General features: G+C 46.2%; 1 protein-coding gene and 1 long non-coding RNA gene across 3 annotated transcripts; one reads left to right on the top strand and one right to left on the bottom strand.

Annotated features, from left to right (window-relative positions):
• Positions 1-760: 760 nt before the first annotated feature.
• Positions 761-8,233, bottom strand: Spaca3 (sperm acrosome associated 3). Its single transcript, NM_001105820.2, has 5 exons — positions 8,163-8,233; positions 3,690-3,955; positions 2,779-2,937; positions 2,298-2,376; positions 761-938 (listed from the first exon to the last, which is right to left on the bottom strand). Exons 2-5 carry the CDS (start codon positions 3,874-3,876, stop codon positions 872-874), a joined length of 492 nt encoding a protein of 163 aa, NP_001099290.1. The 5' UTR covers positions 3,877-3,955; positions 8,163-8,233; the 3' UTR covers positions 761-871.
• Positions 8,234-8,344: 111 nt separating this feature from the next.
• On the top strand, positions 8,345-13,336 carry LOC134480835 (uncharacterized). 2 transcript variants are annotated; one of them, XR_010055703.1, is made up of 3 exons: positions 8,366-8,613; positions 12,813-12,964; positions 13,279-13,336. It is a non-coding gene; the product is annotated as an uncharacterized LOC134480835 (long non-coding RNA). The 2 variants fall into 2 exon arrangements; XR_010055702.1 differs by having other exon boundaries at positions 8,345-8,613; positions 12,813-13,336.
• The last annotated feature ends 14,527 nt before the right edge of the window (positions 13,337-27,863 follow it).

Genomic DNA, 27,863 nt, shown 5'->3' with positions numbered 1-27,863 from the left:
ATCCATTTGCCTATAAAATTCATGATGACGTGGCTTTTTAATAGCTGGATAGTATTCTATTGTGTAAATGAACCACATGTTCTATGTCCATTTCATCTTTCAGCTTCTTAAAGGAAGGTAGTATGTGGTGACTTCCCCCTTCCAGGAAGTGACCAGCTATTAATGTCGGTGATGCTAGAGAGCACTAAAGAGCAAGGTGGACAATCACGCCCGGGAAACCCAGTGGTCCCTCCCTGCAGTCATTCTGCACCTCCTCATGACCAGAGGATGTAAGGGGACACCTGAGTGAGAGCTGAGTGGCAGGGTGGCTGCCATCTGCAGCCAGAACTGCAGAAAGCAAGTGTCCCTGGGACCTTACAAACTACACCAAGGGCTGTCTAGGGTCACCAGGTAAAACTGCATCGCTCCCAGTTAAATCTGAATTCCAGATACAGAAGTAAGCTCTTCAAAATTAGTTTGATCCATACAAGATTTGATTCATATCTGTACATTGAAGTTACTTGTTGTTTATCTAAAATTCTAATTTAACCAGGGTATCCTATTTTTGTTTTGGTTTGCCCTTTCTTAAATTTGGCGACTGTAGACCCATACTCTACCAGGTATGGGGAAAGCAGGCACTGACACTGCCCCCCAAGCCTTCCATGATAGGTTTCTTGAAGTCTACTGAAGCCAAACCCAGGCGAGCAAGTGAGATGAGAAGGCAAGAGAAGGCTTGGCTTCAGCTGGGTACACGTAGACCCACAGAAAGCTGAGAAACATGTTTCTGTCAAATTAGACTTTTATTACTTGGCTTGTCTTCCCAAGCCTGGGTCAGGAACAAGCCCACACTTCCCAGCCAGCTGTGTGTGGCTTAGTCCATCCAGAGAGGGTCCTAGAAGTCACAGCCATCCACCCAGTCACTGAGGTCCCTGCCCTGACAATGGTGCTTCCAGGATTCCCTGGGGAGAGAGAACAAGAAGGAAAAGAATCCACTTTAGCAGCTAGGTGGTAGGGGCGTAAACCTTTAATCTTAGCACTTGAGAGGCAGAAGGAGATAGATCTCTGAATTTGAGGCCAGCCTGGTCTACAGAACAAGTTCCAGGACAGCCAGGCCTACAGAGAGAACCCACTTGAGCTTCGGCCCTGGGCACTGTTCAGAGAGATAGAAGGTACAGGGCTCTAAACTGAAGAGAAGCCAGGATAGGACTAGGAAGATGGAGAGCAGCAAGCAGGGCTAACCAGCAAGCAATCACATAGGAATTTATTAAAGGAAGAGAATGGCTATAAACAGCCAATGCCATATTTTACCACTGAAGATACAAACTAGTATGCTCTAGATACAAGCTAGATACAAACAAGCTTACCCGTGAGTCCTTGTCAAAGGGTTAAAAGTTGGAATCCAGAGTCTAAGTACATCTTTTCCTGCTCTTGGGTGATTCTGGGAGCAGTGTGACCACCTTCCATATATATAGCCCTTCACAGTTTGCATGTCTTACATGTATATAGCCTTTCACAGTTTACAGGCAAGCTCTTGGGATAGTACCTGAGCCTATCTTGTCTCTTCTTGATTTTATAAACACACTCTGTTCTACAGCTGGCATTACCCAGAACTCACTTCTTAGGGCTTCAGCTATTCTCAGAGCAACAAAGTGGTGTCCATTTCAATGAATATGTCTGGGATATCTCAAGATTCAGTCATGTCTAACCCCTCCCCCTTCCTCTTAGACCACATGTCACCTACACCTGAATCCCTTCCACGGCCCCTCAAACCTAATCTCTCTGTATCTGCTATGGGTGCCCCCGTTCCCCATCTTCCTTCCAACCTTATCCACTGTCCACAGTCTCAATGATCCAAACTTCTGGAGCATTCCCTGACTCTGCCCCTGCCCTGCTAGTTTTTCATAGGCATGAGTGGAGAGAGGTTGGAGACTCAGTGGAAAACTCCATCAAAAGAGACAGGGAAACTGTGGAGCACCTGACCTGGGTGCCTGTATGAGGCAGCCATCTATGTTAGCACCCAGTATAATGCTCAGACTTCTTGGTTGTGAGGAAACGTCAAAGGATATATTGCTTGAAGTAGGTAAGAAAGAAAAAAACTAAAGGAACAACAGTGCGGCCATGTGATTGCCAATGCTGTCCTCTCTGTGTCAACTGTGGTTTTCTGGATTCCCATAATCCCCAACACTGGTTGTGAGGGTTAATTGGTAGAGCTATGAGATGTGTTGACTAAGACAAAGTGGATACTCCCGGAGGGCCAGTTACCTGATGCAACCCTCCAGATCGGGCCAGAGTTGGGGATTGCAGTGGGAGTTACTCACCAGTAGCCCAGGCCCTGGGGCTCTTGCGCTATCTTCATGACACAGGCGACAGAATCTTTGAGATCATTGCTCAACAAATCTGAAGTGGGAGGAGAGAAACACATTGAGGGAGCAGAAAACAGGGTTCTGTCTCTGTCTCTCTCTCTCTCTCTGTCTCTGTCTCTGTCTCTCTCTCTCTCTCTCTCACACACACACACACACACACACACACACACACATACACACACACCACTTTATCTCTGAAAACAGATGGTATCCTCTCTCCCACAGTATTCCCTCCCTGTAGCGCTAAGCTTGAACCCCGTTTCAGATTCACAGAAGCCCTTCTCTCCCCTGCTTGCCCCTTATCCACCTCCTGAGGAGCTTCACCCAGAGACAAGGGCAGGGTAAGACAATGAAACAAAAAATAAAGTAAAAGCTAGTGCGGGCCCCACCCTGGCCTACCCGTGCAGTATATCATGCAGGCCCCACCCTGGCCTACCCGTGCAGTATATCCTGCAAAGATTGGGGCCGTTCGGGGCGAGGTTTTTGCACCACTTCCGGCTGCTGATCTGGAAGATGCCGTTGTTGGTGCTTCCGTCAGCTTCGTGATCCACAGCATCCGTATTGAAGCCGCTTGTGTAGTACGCAAGGCAGATCCCTACGAGGGACAGACACAGGCTTCGAGGTCAGGTGGCCGAGCCACCACGGACCAAAGTGCTCGCAATCAATTACTACCCATTGGCTCCCTCTGTCCCGCAGAGACAAAAGATGTCCTCCCGTCTACTTCGAAGATGACTCAATCTAGGGTCAGAGGTCAAAGTGACTTCCCCAAGGTTAAGACACAGTTACCTGAAAGCAAAGGTCAGGACCGCACCTCAGTCTTCCTGACCCGGGCTGTCAGCCTTCCCTCTCTCTCTCCTGGTACAGTATATTGAAGGACTTGCTGCATTTGTCAAATAAATGTACAAGAGCTAACTGTTTAGAGGCAAGATTAGGAAGACTCGGGCCAGCTCTACAGAGGAGGCCAGGACTAGAGACAAAATGATAGGACTGTACTTTACAAGTTCCTGAAACTGCCACTAGTGTGTTTGGAGTTACTGGTTTGTCCAGTTTGCCATCTAACTTTTGGCAGGCATGTTTAATCCTCATGGCCAAGATAGGGTATAATCTACTTATGCAGTAGGTTCAGTTGACTTCCTGGCTTCCAGCAGGGATGGTTCTAATCTGGCTGCCTGTTGCCTGCCTAGTAAGTGGTAAACTCAGGACTGGGTGCTGTCCACCTCCACCTGGTTGGTGTCTCATTGAGTTCTGGTTTTATAAAGAAATTAAGTTCAAAAGGCCTCCAAGGCCCTTGGATTTTAGGAGGAAAGACAGGGAGTGCGTGGAGGGAGTGGGGAGAAGGGTTCTCACAGTCAGCCAGGTTATATCCCCTGTAGCCTTCCAGACCGAAGTCATGCAGCACTTTGGCCAGCTCACAGCGACTGAAGACCTTGGCCTTGCTGGAGGCAAGCAGGCAGCTGAGCAGATAGGCCAGGGCCAGCCAAGTGATCCCAGGCGGGCACGGCTGTCTTCTGGGAGCCCGGCTCCTAGCTTCCATGCGATGGCACAGGTAGAGGGCTGAACTGTGGGATGGCAGACAGTTCACCAGCCCTGATCAAGAGTCCAGACAGCTGCCCCTTGGAAGGAAGAAGGAAGGACAGGGCTTGAGTGCACCCTGGGAAAGAAGTGAAGGGGTACAGAAGACAAGGTTCCATCCCTGACGAGACACCAGGTATGCTCTTGGGACCTTGGACAAGGTTCCTGGAGCAGCACCCATGGGGTCTCCCTTCCAGCCCCTGGATTCTCTCTGCCAACCTTAGTTGAATCAGGGACAGAGTTAGCATGGAGTCCTTTCAGGTGGAAAGCACTGATGCTGTACTCAGATCCTGAGCTGACGCTTCCTTCTTCCCCACCCTCCTAGATCCTCGCTTTGCAAAAGCTCCCTAAAACTCACCCATCTTGCTTACTCTACTCTGTCACTTGGCTCTGTGAACAGATCCCCATGACATGAGGACATCAGTCACTGATTGCCTTTAGCCTCATGGTTCCTTCACCTCCTCAAGCCCGCTGACCTTCAACTGCATTGCCTTTGCCCTTCATGACCTGGCCCATCCCCATCTTGACATCAGTTCGTAGTTCCCTACTCTGCAGCCTGATGCTCAAATCTCTCCCTGGCCAATACCCTGAAACACATCCACCCCTGACTTTCATGAACTTTGACCACCTATCTCCTCTCCCCTGTCACAAACTCAAAACACGAAACACTCACACAGTCTCCAAAATGGCTGTCCTTTGTGCAATCTTAAAATGGAATGGTTGGGGGCTGGAGAGATGGCCCAGCAGTTAAGAGTATGCAGTGTTCTTACAGAGGACCTAAATTTGGTTCTCAGCATCCATATCAAGAAACTCACCATCATCTGTAACCCAGCTCCAGAATATCTGATGAATATCTGATGCCCTTCACAGGCTTACATAGACTTGCATATACCCGTAGTGTAAAATGTTTATATCTTAAAAAGGTAAGGAGAGAGAGAGAGAGAGAGAGAGAGAGAGAGAGAGAGAGAGAGAGAGAAATGGGGAATAGTAGAGGTGGGAGGATATAACCTGGGATGGGAAAACAGGGGGATGAGAGAAAGGGGAAGATCAACACAAACTGAACTGTGAAAAATTTGCTACTTTGTATGTTCACACTCTGTTCATTAAAAAAAATAAGGAAAACACGGGTATTCTTGTTTTCAACCTCCCACCCTAAATGTCGAGGATGACTAAGGCATAGTTTTGCACATGGGTTTGACATCCACCTCTGCTCCTTCCTATGTCTTAGGTGTAAGACATTCTCCACGCCTCTTTTTCTTCATGTATAAGACAGCCAGGACTTAATAGTACTTGCCTCAGAAGATGGTTGAAAGAATAAAAGAGAAAATGAGTGGAACGCTATTGGCTCTTTGCATTAAAGGCAGACTTGCTGTCATTTCTTTGGTGAACTAGCACCCATGCTAATGCTTGCCTTTGATCGTCTCTCTCTTGGCTCCATCAAAAGAGCTTCAGAACCCTCATTGCTCCCCTTGAGTAGCCCACTTCTTAGCTCTCGGGTGACCTCAACCCCTTCTGCACCAAGGAAAGCAGACTTTTCCCCCCTTTTCCTGCCTCAGCTGCATCCCACCTTCAAACTCGTCAGGAGCTCCCCACATTCTATCACCGGTCCTCTGGAGCAAGGACAAAGTCGGTGTGCAGCCATTAGTGGTGCCATCTTGCTTTATTACTGGCTTCCTTTCTCAGCCCCTGGATGTGTCCTTCATGCCTGGAACAACTTTCCCTCAAAGGTAAGAGGAGCGCCCCCACCCCACTAGATCATCATTCCTGATCAGCATTAAAACTACCTGGCTCATACTCCTGGGGCAATGCTTCTTCCTGAACATACCGCCATCTTCACGAATGCTCTCTACCTTCTCAATTCTCAGAAGGGGTTTCTGGAGATGTTGGCCTGTCTCCTCCCAGGTTGTTTTTCTTTACATGCCTCGCTGGCCCCTGGCTTTCCGTGTGACAGCTTCCCAACCTGGACTCAGTAACACACCCACCTCATCCCTCTTTCCTCTGAGCTCAGCTCTTCTTCCCATGCTGTCCGGCACGCCTTCTCTCCCAGCATCCCAGAACCTCATCTCTATCTGCTTCCCCTCACTCCGTGCAAGTGCTCAGGCTTAGAGCTCCTAGAATGTCCGCTTTTGTTTCTTATCCTTGTCTGTTTCCGAGAGGAAAATTGCCACCGCCTCCCTGCTGCTTCCTCTTGTCTTCTTTTCTTTTTGTTTTTTTTTTTCCCCTTTCTTTTCTCTTTCCCAGTATTGGAGATCAAATCCGAGGTCTTTCACGGGCTGAGAAAGAACACCATTGTCCTACAACCACTGGTTCCTTGGCCTCCATGTCCATTTAATTTTGAGACGAGACCTTGCCAATTGCCCGAGCTGACTTTCAACTTACAATCTTCCAGCCCTGGCCTAATGAGTTGCAGGTATCCACCACTGTACCTGGCTCTCCCTTGTTTGCTGGAGTCATAAGGATTCCCCACCACCCACCTGAGACCTCTGCGGACAGCATCTCACAGGAGCCTTCGGGGACATTTCTCCTGCCAATCAGGGTTTTGCTGGTTCCCATAGTACCCCCTTCATCCAGGCTTCCTCCTCCCTCTCTGACTATTTCTCCTGCACAGCATAACTCAATGCTGGCACAGTCTTAAATGTTGAGATGTTTTCCAGTTTCTTTCTACCTTGAACCCTCTTCTCTTCCACATCAGGAAGACCTAGGATGTTCCTATTGTTAACAGAACTGCAGGGCAGTGGCCTCCTGCTGCACCTTTTCCAAGAACTGAAGAGTTGAGCCCTGGACCCCTCTTGTCCATACCTACCCTACAGTCACCTCAAACTCAACTCATCCAAGAGATAATGGTCCTGCCAAACTCTGCCCTTCTTGGTTCTGGCTTCTCTCCACATCACAGAGCACCTGCTTACTCAAATATAATAGAAATATGGACACTGTCCTTTACTTCCCAAGCCTACACCCTTCATCCACCCAGAGCCAACTAACGTCAGGGCCCTGTTGATCCTTCCCTCCAAGAGCACAATCCTTCCTTAAGTTCAAGCCCCCACCTCGCCTTCCCTCACAGTTTTCCTTATGTTTAGTCTTGACCTCTTCCAAACTCTCCTACGTGTATCATATGCACCAAAATGAACTGAAATGCAAAACCTGGTCATGAAGCAACGTTCCAGCAAACAGCTCCCCCTTCACTACTCTTAACCGTGGTCCAGAGGCTCCTTTATGACCCAGTAAAGCTGGCTCATCCCTCACTCACACTTTCAGTTCTTGAGACACTACATTGGTCACTCTTCTGGAGATGCCTGTGTCGAGCAATTTAGCTGCCTCTTCGCCTCTGCCCAGATAACTCCTATTGATGCCTCAAGGATGAATCCATCCAAGGTGAGTCCCCAGTGAGGTTTTCCTGGCAGGGACCATCTCCCCAGGCAGGTAGAGTCTTTATCTTCATACTGGATTATAAATTATATCAGCCCCCTGCCCCCAGCCAAAATGACCTTCCACAGAACAATGGCCTGGTCTTATTTCTCTTCGTGTCTTGAAAGGCAAACTGAGCTGTTGGTGTAGAGAGGCTGTTTAATAGATACTTCTTAAACTCGAGTACACTGAAGTCATGGCCACAGAGTGTGAGCCCTTCCCAAAGTACAAGGAGGGAGATAATTATTACCTTTGCCGAGTCCTTCAACTCTGTAGGATGAGGCTCTTTGTGAGCACTTTCTACCTTAATCTCATCTAATCCTCTTAACCATTCAAAGAGCTGGGATTAATATACTCATTGTACAGATGAGGAAACCAAGTTCACTGCTACCCAGGGAGCGTTTGTGATTTTATGGTATTTTTCAGAGTAAAGTGACTTCAAGGTAACTTTATCCTGAGCAGTTCACAGCAGGTCCAAAGGTTTAAGGAAATGGATCTGGTGGTAACTCAGAGACCAGAGATCTGCCAGCAAATGCTCTTGTTCATACATATTCTCTCTCCCTCCCTCTTCCCCTTCTCTCTCCCTCCATCTCCTCTCTGTCTGTCTCTGTCTGTATCTCTGTCTGTCTCTCTGTCTGTCTCTGTCTCTCTGTCTCTGTCTCTCTGTCTCTCTGTCTCTCTGTCTCTCTCTCTCTGTCTCCCCCAGCCCCCACAGTCTCTGTCCTACAACAGGATCCACCTCTCCCTCCATCTCTGATCACCACTTTGCTGTTCCCTTAGCCCCTCTAGCTAGCAGCACCAGGTCTCAGAGAGAAGGGCTTGCAGATCAAGAGTCCTCCCTACCAGAGCTGAAATGGTGGTGACAATGACAGCAGTGGCTGTGGATCCAAGTCCTGATTCAGCTCAGGACACCCTTTGCAATCGTGCCAGCGTCCCAGCACGCGGCATTAAGAGAAGGATGGAGAAATCGGACTCCAAATTGACCTAAGCCCTTCTGGAACTCCCTGGCTCTGTGAGCTCGTCTTCTAGAACTTGTTTTCACTCACAGAACTTCAACTGTGCCCTTCAGTTATAAGGTGCAGGAGCATTTTAGAGGGATCTATTTCTCAGTTTTGTTTTGTTTTTTTTCAGACAGAGCCTTGCGTAGTTCAGTCTGACTTCAAATCACCATCTAGCCAAGGACAACTTCGTACCTCTAACTTTCTTCCCTACCTCCCAAGTGACCGATTACAAGAATTTACCACCTTGCCAGATTTATGCCATGCTTGGGAAAGAACTCAGGACTTCATGCACAGTAAGTAAACACTATACCAACTGTGCTATGCCCCCAGCACATGTCAGAGGTATCCAATCACAGCCCTTCCTGGCCACATCTGTTTACACACACACACATACACACACACACCACAACACACCACAACACACCACAACACACATACATACCACATCACACACACACACCACACTATACACACACCACACACACTATACACACACATACATTCACACCCCATCACACACACACACCTATCTCATACACCCACATGTATACACACGCACACACACACACACACAGTACTTCAAAGGATGATTCTGCCCTCCCAACAGAAATAACTTCCCAGATACAACTGTATGAACCCACTGCCTCCTGGAAGCTCACCTCACCCACTGAACTCTCTTTTAAAAAATTCTCCCACAGATCATCTCCCTCCTCTGTCTAGATGACAAGCACTCAGGTACCCAGGGCCAAAGTTACACTATCGTCCCTAAAGCCTGGGAGGAGAGAAGTGAAAGGAACAGCTATGACACCCATGTGCCCCATGGAGCACCTGCCTGCAGGGCACCAACTAACCCTGCTCTATAGCACGGAGCCTCCGGCCTGAGCTCCCACACGGGCAACAGTGCCTACCAGAGAAAAGAGTTCAAGCCTTCTCTTTCCTCAGTTCCCAAGTGGAGGTGATAATCCCTACCTTACACAGAATGTAATACACGAAATTTTACTGTTTATAAAGGGCTTGGGACTCAGGGCTGGAAGCTCAGTAGATCAGAGCAATCACTAGGAAAACACCGAGAAATCACAAGTGTTTAGCTGTACCAAGCTTACCTCATCTTCCCGGTCCAACCCAGGCTAACCACATTAGCACTGAACTCCCCCCACACACACCATCTATCTTTCTTTTTTAAAATTTATGTGTGTGGTTATTTGGCTTGCACATATGTCTGTACACTGCATCTGTCAAGTGACCACAGAGGCCAGAAAGTGTTGGATCTCCTGGAACTGGAATTCCAGATGATTGGGGGTGCCATGTCAATGCTAGGAATGGAACCCTGGTCCTCTCTAGGAAGAGCAGCCAGTGATCTTACCATGGAGCCATTTCCCCAACCCCATCAATGGTTTTTGGTTTTTTTGTTTGTTTTAAATTATAATAATGACTGAGAGATGTAAGGTTCATATACAGATATATATCTCAAAATAAAGACAGTAGCTGTATGGCAAGGACAACTTAAACTTAGTTTTTAAATAGTTTTTGAAGGTAAAATATAATTGTCATTTCCCTCTTACCCTTCCTCCCTCCCCCATGCATTCCCCTTTTGCCCTCTCTCAAATTCATGGCCACTTTTTATTTAACTGTCTGTATTACGGTCCTAGTTATATAAATCCAACCTGCTTAGTCCACAAGTCAAGTTTTTAAAAGGCCACGAGAATACTTAAAGCAGGAAATCTGTCCCCTTACAATTGTAAATGTACAATATATTGCCAGCATCGCTGTACAGTACAGACTTGCACAGTCAACCACAAGAACTGTCCATCTTGCTTGACTGAATCTTAATGCCCATTAACTGGTAACTCCAGATCTGCCCCTCCCTCAGGCCTGTTCCACTCTTGGACTCTGTGAATCCGATTCCTCTAGGGGCCTGGTGTATGCGGACTGGCTTGTCTCCATTAACATGTATCCTCCAGGCACGGTGTTCTCAGTTTTCCACATCATCAGTGTGTGTTGTGGTTGATAATCTCAACCTGATATGCAAGAGGTTTCACTATGATTTTTATATTGCACATCCCTGCTAACTAGAGACAATGAGCTTTTATTTCCCAAATAGCTGCTCATAGAAGTGTCTGATTAGACAAGTATTTTTTAAACGCTCACCAGCATTTCACTAGGCATCGAAGCTTGCACGTTTACTCAGCACTAAGAACTCAGAACTTAAGTTCAAAGCCCTGGAACCTAGGACTGGGGAAGTGGTTTGGTAGTTTAACATGCTTGTCCACAGCATAGGGTCTGAGTTCAAATTCCCAGAACTCACATTAAAGCTGCACATGTAATACAGGCATCTATGATCCCAGTGCTACCACTGAGGTCCATAATCCTGCACTCCTACAGATTGAATTCTCAGCTGTCCAAAGGCAATCTAATCTGCTGCATAGGGTGGGAATCAGCAGAGGCCTTGTCTCAAAGTAACCTCTGAGGTTGTCCTCCGACCTCTATACATACCACACCATACACACCACACCACACACACACACACACACACACACACACACACACACACACACACATCACACATACCACATACACACATGCCACACACATATCATACCACAACCCTACACCCACACATACACATCTCATACACACATCACACCACATATACCATACACCTTACATATGCACATCACACACACGAACGCGCACACATCATACACACCACACATCTCTCACACACACACATCACACGCCACACCCCTATACACACACACAGACATATCACACCACACCCCTACACACACACACATCACACCACATATACCACACACCTTACACATGCACAACACACACATGTGCACACATACACAATCACACCACACACACCATCATCTCTCTCTCAGACACACACACACACACACAAACACCACACACATACACACACATACACACACATCACACCACATATACCACACACCTTACACATGCACAACACACACACACACACAATCACACCACACACACCATACACCTCTCTCTCACACGCTCGCACACACACACATCACCCCTACACACACATACACATGCACACAGACACATCACACCACATATACCATATACCTTACAGATGCACATCACATGCATGCACGCGTGCTCGCATTCTGAAAAAAAAAAACACTTTGAAAACCCAGAGCAATAGAAAATGAGTCCAAAGTCCTGCTCCTGTCCTGAGCAGTTGGTTAGTCTTGACAACGTAGCCTCCATTTCCTGATCAGGGAAGTGGAGACATCACCCCATCCTGGTCACTCTCAGCTATTATCACATACTGCACCTCCCCAAGGCTTATTTTCCTCTCTGTAGAATGTAAATAATCATTTAATCTTCCTGCCAGGGTGGGGCAAAGCTGAGGCTGCGCAAAGCAGGGACACGCCCACCAAGCTGCTTGCGCACTCGGCCTCGCAGTCCTTTTATCCCCTGGCCCTTGGTGGTGATTCTGTCCGCTGGAGGTTTTTTCCTGCAGGTTTTACTGCACCGGCCGTCCACTTTTACTGTTCCACCGCTTCTTTTTATTGAGTATTCTTTCGGCTTATTTTATTTTATGATATGTTTTGTTATTTCCCTATTGACTTTCACTTTTAAATGGGCATGGGAAGCAACAGCAGCTCAAAGGATATAGTTATGAGGACAAACGGTCCCACCGCAGGCTCAGTGGCTATTTCTCTGTTCGGCTCTTCGCCCTTCTTTCCTGGTTCTGCTGTGCGAGCTCACAGCCTTGACTACAGCCTAGGCGAGATCCTCTACCAACTTCCTCCAGGTTCACATTCTCCAGAAGCCTTTCTCACCATCTCTTCCTGTCCTTCGTGTATACATGATACTAGCTCCGGGACCCACCCACAGGCCACTGATACCCGAGTCACTGTGGATGGGACCCAAGTCGTCAGTTATTGATGTCCCTGGGTCATTGAAAGTGTCCCCTGGGCTGAGAACCACCGTTGCTACTACTGTGTCCCATGTATGCCTTATATGGTAGTGTATTATATGTCAAGGCCTGTCTGTCTGTCCCCAGGTTGCTTCTAGTCCTCCTCAAAGCACTCGCTGTACTGCTTGGGGTCACCTAGGGGTCCCTAGGCTCTTGCACAGAATCTGGTGCTGACTCATAACTAACTAGTTCATCTATCACGCTCCTGACAGCACCTTGCTTCATCATCCCACCAGATCAGCAGATGCTTAGTGTGTCTTTCAACAACTGCTTACTCAATATCAAGAGAAGCCTTAAACTTCAGGTATTTCCCCCCAGCTTCACAGACTACAGACACTAATGCTACACATTCAACTTCTACCTGGGTGCTGGGGATTTGAACTTAGGACCTCATGCTTGTCAACTGAGCCATCTCTCCAGCCACTGAATATGTCAATAACTTTTGAGACCGTCTGAATACATTTCGGTTGGCTGTGGCCGACTGTTACTGTTGTCTTAGCTTACTCTCTGAAGCTCTTCCTCTCACAGTGAGGTGCCTGGATCCTCCCAACTTGCTGCTGAACAAGACGTGCTTCATGGTGAACGATCTTACTAATTTGTTGGATGTGAATCAGCTAAGAAATATGCCTCCGAGTGGATCTGTTTTCAGGACTTTCTGTCTCCATGAGTGCAAGAGCCAGGTCCAGATGCCACATTAAGCTTCCCCTCTCCATAGATAGACAGATGTGTTGGGCCCTACCTTGGTGTTTCCCTCCCCCATCACTGAGCCTCTTAGCCTGCTATAGCAAGAAATTGTTTACACCCTTGGGAGCTGCTCTTAGCTCCTGATTTGGGGCTGGGATTTTCCATGGCACCCTTCCTCCCCACTGAGCCTTCCTGCTTGTTGTTGTTAAGAAGTTGTTTATGCCCCTGATTGGGCCGGAACTTTCACCACACAGACTTTTGCTGTTTTCCTGGTTGGGGATTTTTCACCTGCCTTGTTGTTTCTCCACAGCTTTTGCCTCGGGTATATAAGGAGATCTCAGTAAAGCCTTGGTGGCACTCGCTGAAAACTGGTGACCCGTGTATGTGTTTTCTTTCAATCCCACAGACCTACGCCCGATACTCACACACTGGCGGCGACACAGATGGATTAGATAGAAGGATGGAAAAACATATAGATAATGGTTAGATAGAAAATCAATAACAGAATCTACAGAAGATAGATATACACAGTAAATATTTGGATAAAAGACTGATACATAATGCATGCATTATACATACATAGATAACAAACTGATGATCAATAGATAATAGAAGATAGATATGAGATAGATAGATAGATAGATAGGATCTATCTATCTAAGATAAGATAGATTAGATAGATTAGATAGATAGATAGATAGATAGATAGATAGATAGATAGATAGACAGACAGACAAACAGACAGATAAGGCCAGCTGCTCTCCTCCCTCACCCCTGTGATTCATGACTCCTACAGCATAGGGCAGCAGACTGAAAGAAGTCAGACCTAGGCTGGAGTACTGATTTCATTAACAGCTCTATGGCTTTGTCAATTTAGCTGTTCTTACTAGGCCTCACTAACCCCACTGTGAAATGGAAAAAATCAACCGCCCATGGAAGACGGTTGATAGACCATTAGACAACACACAATGTGTGTACACAGAACCTGGCACTACAGTCATCAAAAAGCAGCTCCTTATGTTTGTTATTAGGTGCAGGGGTGGGGGCGGGGGCGGGGCTGTAAAGAAACCAAGAAATTCTGAAGATTGTGCTTGTCATCAAAGAGTTTGCCATGGGCCTGCATGTTTCCAACATGGCATAAGCTCACTCTAGCTACTCGCGGCCTTCTCCTCAGCTGAGTTAATGCTGTGTTGGCCCTCACTGGTGCAGCAAGAGTATAAGATCTCTCGATAAGCAGGACAATGCTGTCTTCATCCACACCTTGGACTTGCACCGTGGGGATTTTTCTCTTTAGGAAACTAAAAGAGACAGAAGAAAGGGGAAATCAGTAATCGTGGAGAAGAGCTCACCCATCCTTTTCTGGCTCCAAATTCCCACCCAGAGCTCTTCCCAAGTCATGCTGAATTGGTAAGGAGTTAGGCATGAAGCAACCAAAAGAAACCAAAACCAAACAGTGTGTGCTATTAGCTGTGTCTCTTAATAGTCAAGGTGGGTTTACCCTTGAAGTTGAAGATAGGCGGTTCCCACTATATCAGAAACTAGGGTACCACAGCACTTTCTCAACCTAAAAGACCCTGACTTACATCCCTCTATGGACTTTTCTAAAACATTGTGAAAAGAAATATTCTTTTTAAAGGGAGATCTGAAGCGCAAGGCCCTGGGTTCGGTCCCCAGCTAAAAAAAAAAAAAAAAAAAGGAAAAAAAGGAGATCTGGGGGCTGGAGAGATGGCTCAGCAGTTAAGAGCACTGACTACTCCCCCGAAGGTCTTGAGTTCAATTCCCAGCAACCACAAGGTGTCTCACAATCATTTGTAATGGGATTCAATGCCCTCTTCTGGTGCATCTAAAGATAACTACAGTGTGCTTATATAAAGTAAATCTCTAAAAAAGAAAAAAAAAAAAAGAGGTCTGGCCCACCATGACTTGGAAGGAAAGGGGGGATCATTTTGCCCTGTGAATATAGTGCTCACTACAGTCATAACAACTTCTTGAAGTTTCATAATACAAACCAATTCAGCTGCTTTTCTCCTCTCCAGGACAACATCTTCCAGCCTCTCACTGGAGTACGTACTTCACTTTGCTAAATAAACTTCTATCCTAACTGCCTGTGTCTCTTGATGGAATCATTTCCTTTGAGAAGGTGACAACACACACACCTACACACATATACACATACACACACCTATACACACATATACACCTATACACACATACCAACATACATACCCACACACACATGTACACACACATATACCTGTGTACATGTACACACACACACACACACACACACACACACACACACCCCATCAAAGACGGTTCTACTATGTCTGCTCCCAACACTCTGGTATGTTATGACATTATATCTGGACTATGAGTCTCTACATCAGAGGTGCTTCCTAAATAACAAGGCTGCATATATCATTCCCTCAACTGTTTTTGTTTTGTTTTGTTTAGATAGAATCTGATCTAGTCCAAGAAATCTGTGAAAACTCTGCATAACCCAAAATGATCTTGAACTTCTGATCTTCCTACCTCCACCTTGAAAGGAGTTGGATTACAGCAGACATGAGCCACCATGCCAAGTCTATATGGTGCTGAGGATCCACCCCAGGCATTAAGCATGCTAAACCCCATTCCCCACATTCAGCCTTTTGATGATGGACCTCATCATTCATCATGGGGATGCTGACCCAGCCCAGTAGGTCTTACATATCTCTCCTCCTACACAAGCCCCAAGCTCACCTCATCCCTTGAGTTCCAGAAGTCTAAGTTACTGCCTTCTTCCTAAAGTCTAATCTTTCCTCACTAGATACCAAACCATTTCCACTCACTCAAAATCAGCCTAGTGTTAAGAAGTTTGCAGAGAGGGTTAACCCACTGCTCTGCCTCCTCAAGCCTCCAGTCTAGTTCCTTGTGTCTCTACTTTAGCATATCCCTGTCCAGAGTGACCACTTGCAGTATAATTTGAGGTGAGATGGCTATGCACTGTTCAAGAGCAAGGCTGGTGTTCTGTTTGTTTCCTTGACTTACAAATGGATGAAGCACACAAGAGGCCCTGAAGGGTGAAGTGATTGCATTTTAAAACCCGTCTCGGGGGTACGTAACTACAAAGCGGTGAGAGGACAGATCTTTGTTGTGACGAGATAGTGCTGTGACTCTGTGGAGCTGGTGAGCAAACGCACTATCGTCAGGTTGGAGTCTTGATTTTGCTATTCCAGTGTGACCTCGTGCAGTTTTTCCCATTGAGGGAAACAGAATGAAGGGAATGTGGCATCTCCAAGATTTTTACAGCTCCCTATGTCCGTCACTGTTGGGAAATAAAATGTTTCTTATAAAAGGAAAGCACAGGCTAATTTAGCTGTTTTAAGGGTCTGTCAACTCCAGAACTGTTCGAAACCTAGTATCATAATCTTAACAGTTGACCAGCTGGAAGACAGTTACAACAGAAACAGAGCCATGTTTGAATATCAGGTTGCTTTAGAATCAAGTTCTGGCTTTAAAGGACTTTAGAGGCCAGCACCTCAGTGATTCTATAGAGCCCTGAGTAGAATAGATCAGGATCTGTGGATCAGGGTCCATACTGTTACAGGAGCTGAGCAAGACCAACTACACATAGTAAAGGCTTTGGAAACACCTTGAGAGAAGAATACAGTTCCACTTCCACTGGCTGACTGGCTAGAAACTGACTGGATAAAGGACACCTGTCTGATCCAGCACTCAGTACTCAGAAGATCTGTGATTCTGAGTGTGTGCCCCTAGTAACTTGGGAACCCTGACCAGCTTGGGGTGCTGAAGAGGCTTTGAGCAAACTGACACCTTTAGAAGCTGTCCACAAACTCAGAGTCCTCTCAAATCCTCTGCTTCCTAGCAACCAAAAGACTCACTACCAACTCAATAACTTCAGATTCCTGGGAGCCTGAAGAGCCTCGAGCCCCTAAAAGCATATGTCACTAGCAACTGGGAGCCTTCAAGAAACATGAAGCTGTTCGTAGATTGAAAATCTGAATAACCTGGGGCTTCTAACAGCCCAAGACCTATAATAAACGGAAACTCTTAGCAACTCAGGTTACCTAGCAACCTGGAGACTCTAATTATCAGAGACTCCTAGCAACAGGGAGATTGCACAACCTGGATGCCCAGTACACATCTAACACTGGACCCAGACTGCCTCCCCCTCTGGCACTCGCTGCACACTGAATCATGGGACGTAGTTTGATCCTATTGACATGGTCAGAATTAGATAAGGCATCCTACTCTTCTGGCTGTGCGTCTGTGGCTTAATCCCTCTGGACATCAGTTTTCCTACATAGAAGATGGTAATATGATGACATCTTGCTCATAAAATAGTGGTGAGCACCACGGGGGGTTTGTGGGAAGCATTTGAGCAGCTAGCTACATGCACATTGTCTTTTCAGTTGCACCTTCTCTCCTCCCAGTACGTCCCCCGATCCATCCATTCTGCCCTCAAAGATAACTTTCTCGACTTCTCTAGCTCCGTTGCCATAAAACTTCAAGTCCCTCCACCTCATTGCCAGCCCTGACAATGGTTATCTTCCCCACAAACAAACTCTCATGCCACTTTGTCTAATGGCCTCTACTGACACCTTGTTGCTCTGAAGGTCAAGTCAAGACCCAAGCATAGCACATGAACTCTCATGGTCAGGCTCTGTCGTTTGATCCTCAATGGCCCCTAGCCCATTCCTTCCTCTACCCCTAAAGTGAATTATCTGAAGTGAAGGCATTTTCACTTCAGCTTCATATAAGGTGAGTCTAGAGGAAGCTGGAAACATAGCACAGTGACTTCAAGCCACACCTAACTCTAAAAGCCAACCTTTTCTGCTAAATGCCCAAAGAGCCACCACAGCTACCTGGAAAGTCTCAAGGATGTAATTCTCATTCCTAACTCCAATTCTAGGCTAAACCTAAGGTCTCATACATGGCAGGCAAGCTCTCTACCACTGAGCTACCCCCAGCCCTCCTATCTTTTCTTTAATCTCTTGAGACAAAGCCTAAGTTCCCAGGCTGGCTTTAAACTTGGGATCTTTCTGCTTTAGTCTCTCTGTAATTTGAGTAGCTTGAATTACGAGCCTGCACCAGCATCCCGTTTCTAAATACTCCCTTAGTAAACTGACTTTGGGTTTATTCCCAAGCCTCTTCAACCCCTCCTTTGAGCCAAAAAACAAACAAATAAAAAAAACAAAAACAACACAGCATTTCATTTTGGTACAAACGAAGTTTGTACCACCAGGGGGCACTCTCCTAGTACACAGTATCAGACCCAAAGAGAGTATGGAGACCACACCCACGCCCAGCGATTCTGCACTTGCGGTCCATCTCATTTTGTTCATGATAAACTTTAGAATAAGGGGTTGGAAACCTGCTTCCACACCTTTGTTCATCAAAAGGCTCTGGGCATTAGCATCTCAGTGGTAAAAGGTCAATCTTATTTGTAGTCTTTCTGTCAAGAAAACAAGTCAATCTGTGTTATAAAAAAAACTCTATGTTCCTATTCAAATACAATAACACTTGTCTTTTTTAAAATTAAAATAAATATGATCTAGGGCTGGAGAAATGGCTCAGAAATTAAGATAGAACACTGTTCTTGTAGAGGACTCAAGTTTGGCTCCCACAACCCATGTCAGGAAGCTCACAGCCACCTGTGAGTCCAGCTCCAGGGGATCCAACAGCCTCTCCTGGACTCTGCCAGTACCCTACACATGTGGCATATACACAGAGATTCACACACAGAAATAAAAATAAATAAATATGACCTGTAAATACTTTTGCTTCCCTTGTTTATTTCTCCAGGTTGGGGTATGGGAAGATGGGGTTGGTCAGTGTTAAGTCTGTTTTCTATGGATATAATTCAGAGAAGTATGAGGATAGAAACGTGACCTTCTAAACATGAGGGTAAAGATCGCTAAGGGGAAAGCGAGTGTCTCTAGGGCCAATAGTTACTTCTATGAGCCATCATGGGTTCTGATGGAACATTCCAGAACATAACTGTGTTATCCTTATAATCCTCTTGTGATTAACAGACTACCTAACGAAAGCTCTATTCCTCACAGGCCTGAGTGCAAACTGAAGGACGGTGGGAGTGAGTCCTCTATGGGGACACTGCCAGTGTGTGGAAGAGAAGTCAGACATGACCCATAGTGGTTTCAGCCTTCCGAAATTCTTTGCTTCGTCTGTGGAATGAGAATAGTGACGTATGCCCTTGAGAGGTCTGGCTTTCTAAACCATCTGAATTCTGGCTCCTCCCCTGAATATCTCTGAAACCTGTTCTCCCTGGGCTGAGATCATAGCTCTCCTACAGTTATCAGAGTGGGGTGGGGAGGATAGACGGGCTTTGCAGGGAGTCTTGTAAAGTGAGAAGAATCTGGGCGTAGGGATTCTCACAGGTCTGCTGCTGTTCATGACTCATCCTCAGAAGAATTATTTCTGTTGGAAAGTGTCTTAATCAGAGTTTCTGTACAAAACTTCATGAACAAAAAGCAAGTTGGGGAGGAAAGGGTTTATTCAGCTTACACTTCCAAATTGCTGTTCATCACCAAAGGAAGTCAGGACTGGAACTCACACAGGATAGGAACTTGGAGGCAGGAGTGGATGCAGAAGCCACGGAGGAATGCTGCTTCCTGGTTTGCTTCCCCTGGCTTGCTCGGCTTGCTCTCTTGTAGAACCCAGGACCATCAGCCCAGGGATGGCACCACCCACAATGGGCTAGGCTCTCCTGCTTTGATCACTAATTGAGAAAATGCCTTACAACTGATCTTGTGAAGGCATTTCCTCAAGGGAGTCTCCTTTCTCTGTGGTAATTCCAGCTTGTGTCAAGTTGACACACAAAACCAGCCAGTACAGAAAGGGAACAAAAAGAATCCACCGGAAGGATCATTTCAACTGTTATCTCCTCAACAGGGAGGTGCTAGAGCCTCTAGGCCAAGCCTGACAGAAGTCAGCTCCTTCCTCTGCCATTCTCTAGTAGCTATCAATATGAATAATACAAATGCAGACCAGATAGAGGCCTACGGATTTCAAGCAAGATAAGGCATTCAGTAAGTGCTTATTAAGTGTTATGCTCTAAAAGTCTGAGAGGGTCCTGGTCAGTGTACTGCCAGCTCACATTTACCTACATTCTTATTTATGATATCCAAGAGAAATCAAGAAATACTGTCAAATTCCATTATGCTTCCATATGTTTTTTAGTTTTGGTTATCCCCACCTACACACACACACACACACACACACACACACACACACACACACACACACATACACACACACACCATTTTATGTACTAAAAATAAAAAGCTAACCTTGGATAGTCAACCAAGATATAGCATGTTTTCCAGTCGCTCCTTCCCTCCCACCTCCCTCCCTCCACCACAGCCACAAGAACACATCTGCCGAGAGATGTTAGAAATAGTTCTTGACCACTTAAAGTAGGAACAGAAGCTCCCTGCCCCAGAGCCCTGTGAGGAAAGTAGTCTTATAAAACAAATTCTGTCCCACAGTTAAGCCAAGACCATCTTTTATTGATTAAAGGTCAACAAGAATGTAGATAAGTTAAGCTATGCAAAGATTCAACCTTATGAAAAGCCAACTCCGAAGGCTCACGTTCAAAACACCAGGAGACACAGCCCTGGGGGAGGAACTGACACCGAGCCACTCCACCAGGTTCTGAAATGCAGATCTGGTCCATGAAGGCACTCCCACGTGGAGGGTTAGCCTGCACTATGAATGGGCCTCCTTTTAAAGTAACATCCTGCAAATGTGCCCAGCCCTGCTGAGCTGTGTGTTCCAGATGTTGGAAGACGGAGATGGGAGGGCAGATGAAATAAAGGACACAGAGGCACCGGCATGAGAGAAGCCAGTAACCCCCCACTCAAGTCTGGTTCTTCAAACATTCCGAAAAGGAAAAAAGCAAACCTTGTTTCTCACCCAGTTACTATTGGTTTTCATCATTGGCAGAAGACAATCTATGTGAAGGTACAAGAAGTATCCTAACTTCTATCTAAATGCATTAATGCCATGTTTGGCTTTAAAGAGCACCAGCTTCCTTTGAGTCCAGGATGGGAAGACAAAAACAAGGTAAGAGCAGAGTTCAATAGGGAGAGGAGTTCAACTCCAGGGCTGGGCCCCTGGGGAGGCAGCCTCGAAGTTTAGAAGTGCTTAGTTCAAAAGGTGAATCAAGCACAAGAGCTATGGAGACAAAATGACCCAGCTGCCAGGAGCCCAGCACAGAATGTCTAAGCAGCTAGCACTCGGCAGGAGGGTGAAATGAAGCCAGTGCTGGAAAACGTACCGTGTGGCAAAGGGTAGACAAGGAAGACAGTGACCAGTCCTGGTTCCTTATCTGTCACTCTCCTTACTGTCCAGCACAGATGAGCGTCCAAAGTAGGTCCCTAACAAGCCTTTGTAGTACAATAGAGAAATAGGCATCCCATGTGCATAGCAAGTATCTCACCTCTTCCATGTATCCATCACCTAAAAGAGGGTGCCACTGCCTTTCCATGACCTCCCAGCACAGCTTTTGCTAAATTACTAATCTATTTAAGGTGCCAAGGACAAAAGTTCAAACAGTACTACGTTGTGATGGGGGTTGGGGGACGCTCAGTCAATGGGGTATGTTCTTATGTATAGGAAGCCCTGGGCTTGAACCCCAGCACCTCATAAGTCCAAGAATAGTGATAGATGCCTTTAACCCCAGAACTTGAAGTGAAGACTGAAGGATAGGGCCAGCCTGGGCTACATGAGTCCTTATCTGAGAAATAAAGTACATTGTAGGAGAAACCTGGTTATGGACATGGAGTAGCCAATGGGTTCTGGATGTTGCTGGCTACAGCTAGAGCAAGTAGGGCTAGCAATGGGACCTCCCATGTCTTGTTTTCACTGCTGTCTTCATGGAAATAGGCTGAACCTGGTCCCAGCCAGACATAGCAAAATGAAATCTGTAAGTGATCCCATAGAGATGGGCTAGCCTCAGACTTGAGTAGTATCTTTGCTTTCTACATGTGTATATGATCATCTCAGACAACATGGGGTACAAAAGAGTGGCCGTATAAGGTGAGGGTCACCTGTGTTCAAATTGCAACCAGGCTGTTTACCTCAAACAAACTGCTGAGACCTTCAGAAGTCAATAGTGAGGAAAAGCTGTCTTGCCCTGACAGGAGATCCATAGCCTGGCTCCCTAATAGACACCCCAAGGAGTACATGTTGAGATGATTAGAGGTCTCCTCCTGGTGAATCATTAGTTCCCATCCCCAGATCCTGTAGGAGGGAGAGCATTCTGGTACCTCCCATTAGAGCACACAATGCTGGTATCAAACTACATTCCATGGAGTTTGGGTGACAATGGAAGAGCAGAGTTGCTCCTGGAAATGTCTCAGGAATGCAGAGGGAAGCTGAGCAGGCAGGACTCTGCCTGTCCCATCCCCACAGTAGCTTCACTTTTGTCACAGTCACATTCGAAAACCCCATGTAAGGTGGTTTCAAGAAAAGGGTCTGGACTTACTGTGATGCTGACTCAGTGTTAGAGAACCTGCCCAGGGAGGGTGGGGCTCTAAGTTCAAGTCCTAGCACAAACCTCTCTCTCTGTCTCTGTCTCTCTGTCTCTTTCTGTGTGTGTCTCTCTGTCTCTCTGACTCTCTCTCTCTTTCTCTTAAAAAGAATCTGGTAATAGTTGATATCTGTGAAAAGTGACTGGTTCCAAATCTTCACCCCTTATGATAGGTATCCAACCCACTCTTACCATGGCCTCATGGTGGACAGAGCATTTCCAGGGCCATTGGCTTTGGGCTTACCTATGTGTTTGCCAGAGAGACATTTTACTTAACATGAGTAATGACTTGATATGCATCTGCCTTTGGACCTGCCTTTCTCTACGAGGAAAAGAAAAACAAAAACACAAACTGAGTTTGGTCCCCACTGCCCAAGTGATGGCACGTGCATGTAACCTCAACACTGCTGTGGCAGGAATAGGCAAGTACCAGCCAGTAAAAGACACAGACGCTGTCTCAAAAAATCAAGGTGAGCAGCCCCAGAACATGACCTAAGGCTGAGCTCGGTCTTTGCTTACACATGTGTACAAACATGAAGTGTCACCACACACACACACACACACACACACACACACACACACCCCTCTGGAAAATTTTTTCAAAGGTGTGAGAGCTACTTCACCCTAGTGTCTTGGAGAGTGAATTCACCGAGTTAGGCTGAACATTACACTCCTTAAGGCTCAGCTCCTGCACCTCGAGGTAATTATATAACTGGGAGCAGATGGTGCTCCTTTTTCTCTGTAAAGGTCCAAATAGTAAATATTTTCAGCTTTGTGCACTGTATGGTATCCATTGTAACCACTTAATTAATCCTACTGTTTTAGACGAAAGCAACAGTAAACAACACTTAAGTGAATGCCAGTGGCCAGGGTCCAACAAAACTTTTAATGGCCTCCGAAATGGGAGTTTCATTACGCTTTCGCGTGCCACAGAATTCTTAGATTTTATATGAGTGTTTACATTAACATTTGTATAAACTGTTTACATTAAAATGCAAAAAGCCATCCATCAGTGGATGAAATGGAAGGTAAAACATAATATATGCACCCAATGGAATATTACCCAGCCTTAAACAGGAGGGAAATTACAGCATCCATGGTAGCTCACACCTGTAACCTCAGCATCCCAGGGGCAGAGGGGTGGAGTTGGGGGGTGACACTTCATCTTAAAACAAATAGAAAGCTTGCTCATGAATAAAGGGGGTAACTCCTAAAGACACTGATCTTCCTGAGGTAGGCTGGACACACGCAGGCAAATGTGTGCGATTCTACATCGAGACCCAAATTCACAGTCAAATAGAAAACAAAAAACATAGTGGCAACGGGGCAGAGGTGAGGTGAGAAAGAATGTGAGGTTGGGGTTTGGTGTTTTCATTTTTAGTGTTTTTCCTCTAGAATGTCATGCTCTACTTTGACAAGACCCAGGTTAGCGATTACTGTCATTTTTTAACCTTGTAGCATTCATGGATGCAAAGAGAGTATTGGGTAGGTGCTTGGCTCTGTCTTGAGTCCTGGATGTACTGGGTATTTTACCCCGTTGCCTAAGTTTTCAATGATTCATCAATGGCCTTGCCTGTAAAATGGACACAATAACACCACAGTGTTTTTGTGTGAAGTTCTTATCAATACCTGGAGTGGAACAAATGCTTAATGTATGTCAGCTGTTATCGTGACTGACAAGACAATGAGCTCCAGGGGCTTTAACACCTTGCCAACAGCTGCATAGCAGGTGTTAGAGTCAGTGTTGGCTTGAGTTTCCTTGAGTTTGTCCTTTATTTTAATATATGTGTATATGTCCGTCTGTATGTGGGTATTATCTATGTGAGCACGAGTGCCTACAGAGGCCAGAAGAGGGTGTCATATTATACCCTGGAATAAGTTATAAGCAATTATGTGCTGCGTAGTGTGGGTGCTGGGAACTGAACATGGGTCTTCTGCAAAGTAGTATGCACGCTTAGCCATTAAGTCATCTCTCCAGGCCCTCCTCAAGATTTTTATGTCTGAGGATTTATAGACTCTTGTTCATGTTTGAAAATGGTTTAGTTACTATTTTCTTAGTACGTTCTATCCCTCGCCATTGTCATTTCTTCTTTCAGGGACTCTGTGTGTGTGTGTGTGTGTGTGTGTGTGTGTGTACATGTGTGAAGGTGTGTGTGTGCATGTGTGTATGCATACATGTGTGTGTACATGTGTGAGGGTGTGTGTGCATGCACACATGTGTTTCATATTGACATTCTGTCTAGTTGATTGGAGCCGTTCTGGTTTGTTGGAGTGTTCCCTATCGCCTGTCTCTCCAAGTTCACGGATCTAGTCCTGTGTCTAATGTGCTCTTCACTCGGCTCCTGTCCTGGTTTATCTCTCCAAGTCTGATTTGATCTTTTCCACATTACCCAGGTCTCTCAGGATCATGCTCATAATCTCTTCTACCTTGGGCTTACAAAGTCAACTTCTCTTGGTTTTTAATGCCCTTATCTAGTAAGTCTATCACCTGTGACGTTTCTGGATCTGTTCCTGTTGATTGCTTTTCTTCCTCATCGTGGCTCTGTTGTTTTCCCTCCTTTCATTCCTGGCAATTTTGCTGAATCTTTTGAATGTTATAATCTTGAATACTGTCTCAGTTGGCTTCAGTTGTCAACTTGACACAGCTGGAAGACTGAACCTCACTGGAGAAACCACTTCCATCAGACTGCTCTGTGGGCATGTCTGGGGGACATTTTCTTGATTATTAATTGATAAAGGAGGGTCTGCCCCAGTGTTGGTGACACCATTCCTAGGCAGGTGGCCCTGGGCTGAATAAGAAAGATAACTGACCACGAGCCTGAAACAAGCCATAAGCAACACTCTTCCATGGTGGTCTCTGCTTCAGTGCCTGCCTCTAGGTTCCTGCCTTCAGCTCCTCGACAATGAACTGTTTAGCCTGTGAATAGAAATAAATCCTTTTCTCTTCAAGTGATTTTTGGTCAATGGTTAATCACAGCAACAAAAAAGCAGTTTTTCATATTTAAGTAGTTTTAAACTTTGAGTGAAGTTCGTTGAGTCACTGAGAACAACTTGTGTTTTTAAGGTGTGTTTTTAAGGTGGCTAGGCAAGTACAGAACAACCTTTAGTCTGGAGCTAATTTAGCCACCATTGAGATAAATTCATGTGGATCCTGATCAATGCCTTACAAGTTAGGAGGTTGTAGATTCCTGGCACAGTTTGGGTCCTGGACCCCTGAGTAGGAGTGTGAGGGAATGAGGGAATGACAAACAAACGGGGGGGGGGAGAGAGAGAGAGAGAGAGAGAGAGAGAGAGAGAGAGAGAGAGAGAGAGAGAGAGAGAAGCTGGGATCAGGCAGCCTGGGCCTCTGATGGAGAAGCTGCTGCACCCCAGAAGCACAGCAAGTTTATCATATACTGTAGAACATGGAGGCAGGATTATTGCATACTGAATCAAGGAGGCAGGGTTTATGGGATATAGCTGAATCAAGAAGACAGGTTTAGCTAATCTCAGTAAGGAGTCGTCTCTGCAGGGGAGTAGTCTTCAGGCTGGAAATATGGAAGCAGGGAGCTAAGATGCACAGCGTCTGCGTACACTATTAACACCTGTGCATGGGCAGGAGAACAGCTTTGCCAGTCCTCTGGACCTCTCCCAGTGGGGAGGCCTTGCCAATCAGCATGGGTCTGAGGCTTGGGTCCTTGAGATGGCCAGCTCATGTCAATTACATACATACTCAGGGCTTCCTCCTCTTCCCACAGGAGGTCCTTCTCTGGCTGTCTGACCCTGTGTGAGCTCTGTCAAATCCTTCGACATGCTCTCGCTCAGTCCTAGTAGTTTCCCTGTCTGCATGTGCTGAGAAATACTTGCTAGAAGCCTGCAGAGAGCCTTACAAGATCTGCGAAGTCTCTCTTTCTCCTTTCTCTCTCTCTCTCTCTCTCTCTCTCTCTCTCTCTCTCTCTCTCTCTCTGTGTATGTCTCTCTTTATGTGTGTGTCTCTGTGTGTCTCTGTGTGTGTGTCTGTCTCTCTGTCTCAGTCTTCTATGTGTTAGCCTCACCAAACTAAAGAGCACTGTCAGAATCTGTTTCTCCTCTTACCGTCAAGCATCCTTTCTTGTTTTCAGCTAAAACCTTTTGGGGGGAAAAAAAAAGCTGACCATACCCAGCTCCATACACCATACAATGTTCTTTCCCATTGTGTTTTACAAAGTGGCGTTTCATAGCTAGAATTTCTGTTTAGCATGATGAGAAATCCCTGAGGGGATCTGGGGGAGATGCCTTCAGTCAGTAAAGCCTGAGAACCAAAGTTCAGTCCCCAACACCCATACAAAAGCCAGGTGCAGCTGCTCTCCTCCCAGCTCTGGGAAGGTGAAGAGAGTGGAGCCCGAGAGCTTGCTAGCAGCTTCTCCAGCCAAATTGGCATGCTCCAGGTTCAGCGAAAGACCCTGCTTCAAAAACCAAATGTGATTACACCAGGGGATTGGCTCAGTGGGTAAAAGTACGTGTCATGCAAGCCTAAAGATCCAAATTAATCCCCAAACCCACCTAAAAAGACAGATGGGGTGGCATACATCTATTATCCAACCCTCCTAGATATGGGAGGCACAGATGGCAGAACCAACCAGAAACTCACGGGGCCCCTACCCCGGAGTGCACACCACAGCAGTGGAAAGCAGAGAGACGCTGTTAACTACCAAGAATCCACTCCCCAAACCAACCTCTGACCTCCACTGTGTAAACAAAGCATGCACACACCTGTGTTCTCTCTCTCCACTCCCCCTGCCACACACACACATACACACACACAAACACATACACACACAAACACATACACACAAACACACACACACAAACACATACACACAAACACACACACACACACACACACACACACACACACACAAATACAACTAAGTTCTGGCAAGATGGCTCAGCCAATAAAGGTACTCAATGCCAAGACTGACCACTTCAGTTAGATCCCTGGAACTCACATGGCGGAAGGAGAGAACTGTTTCTGAAAGTTGTCTCTGACCTCCACAGGGGCATTACGGCACACTTGTGCCACCTGCCCTCAGCATACACTCACAAGTAAACAAATCAGTGTAAGAAAGATTTTTTCAAACTATCAGAGAACATCATCTACAGTTGACCTCTGCACACGTGTGCACAAGCACACACACACACGCATAAAATACGAGAAAAGCTTCTGCAGCTGGATGCTAAGAATAGAGACAAGGCAATGTGGACCTACTTACATTGTACCTGTTTTATCAGAATTTTAAAAGCTCAAATTCAAAGGCAGAAGGCATGGAGGGCAGGTGAGGTGGCTCAGCTGGTAAAAAAGCTGCTATGAAACCTGACCA

Source organism: Rattus norvegicus, chromosome 10 (genome assembly GCF_036323735.1).
Source record: "Rattus norvegicus strain BN/NHsdMcwi chromosome 10, GRCr8, whole genome shotgun sequence".
NCBI classification, from domain to species: Eukaryota; Metazoa; Chordata; class Mammalia; order Rodentia; family Muridae; genus Rattus; species Rattus norvegicus.
This window is presented reverse-complemented; position numbering and strand designations above follow the sequence as displayed.

Bases quoted from the DNA above. Each gene is read 5' to 3' on its own strand.
- Spaca3 (NM_001105820.2), bottom strand. From the start codon at position 3,876: ATGGAAGCTAGGAGCCGGGCTCCCAGAAGACAGCCGTGCCCGCCTGGG. The intron at 2,938-3,689 runs GTGAGAACCCTT...TGTCCCTCGTAG, and splicing joins GGGATATAACCTGGCTGACT to GGATCTGCCTTGCGTACTAC. The intron at 939-2,297 runs GTGAGTAACTCC...CTCTCTCCCCAG, and splicing joins CCCCAGGGCCTGGGCTACTG to GGAATCCTGGAAGCACCATT.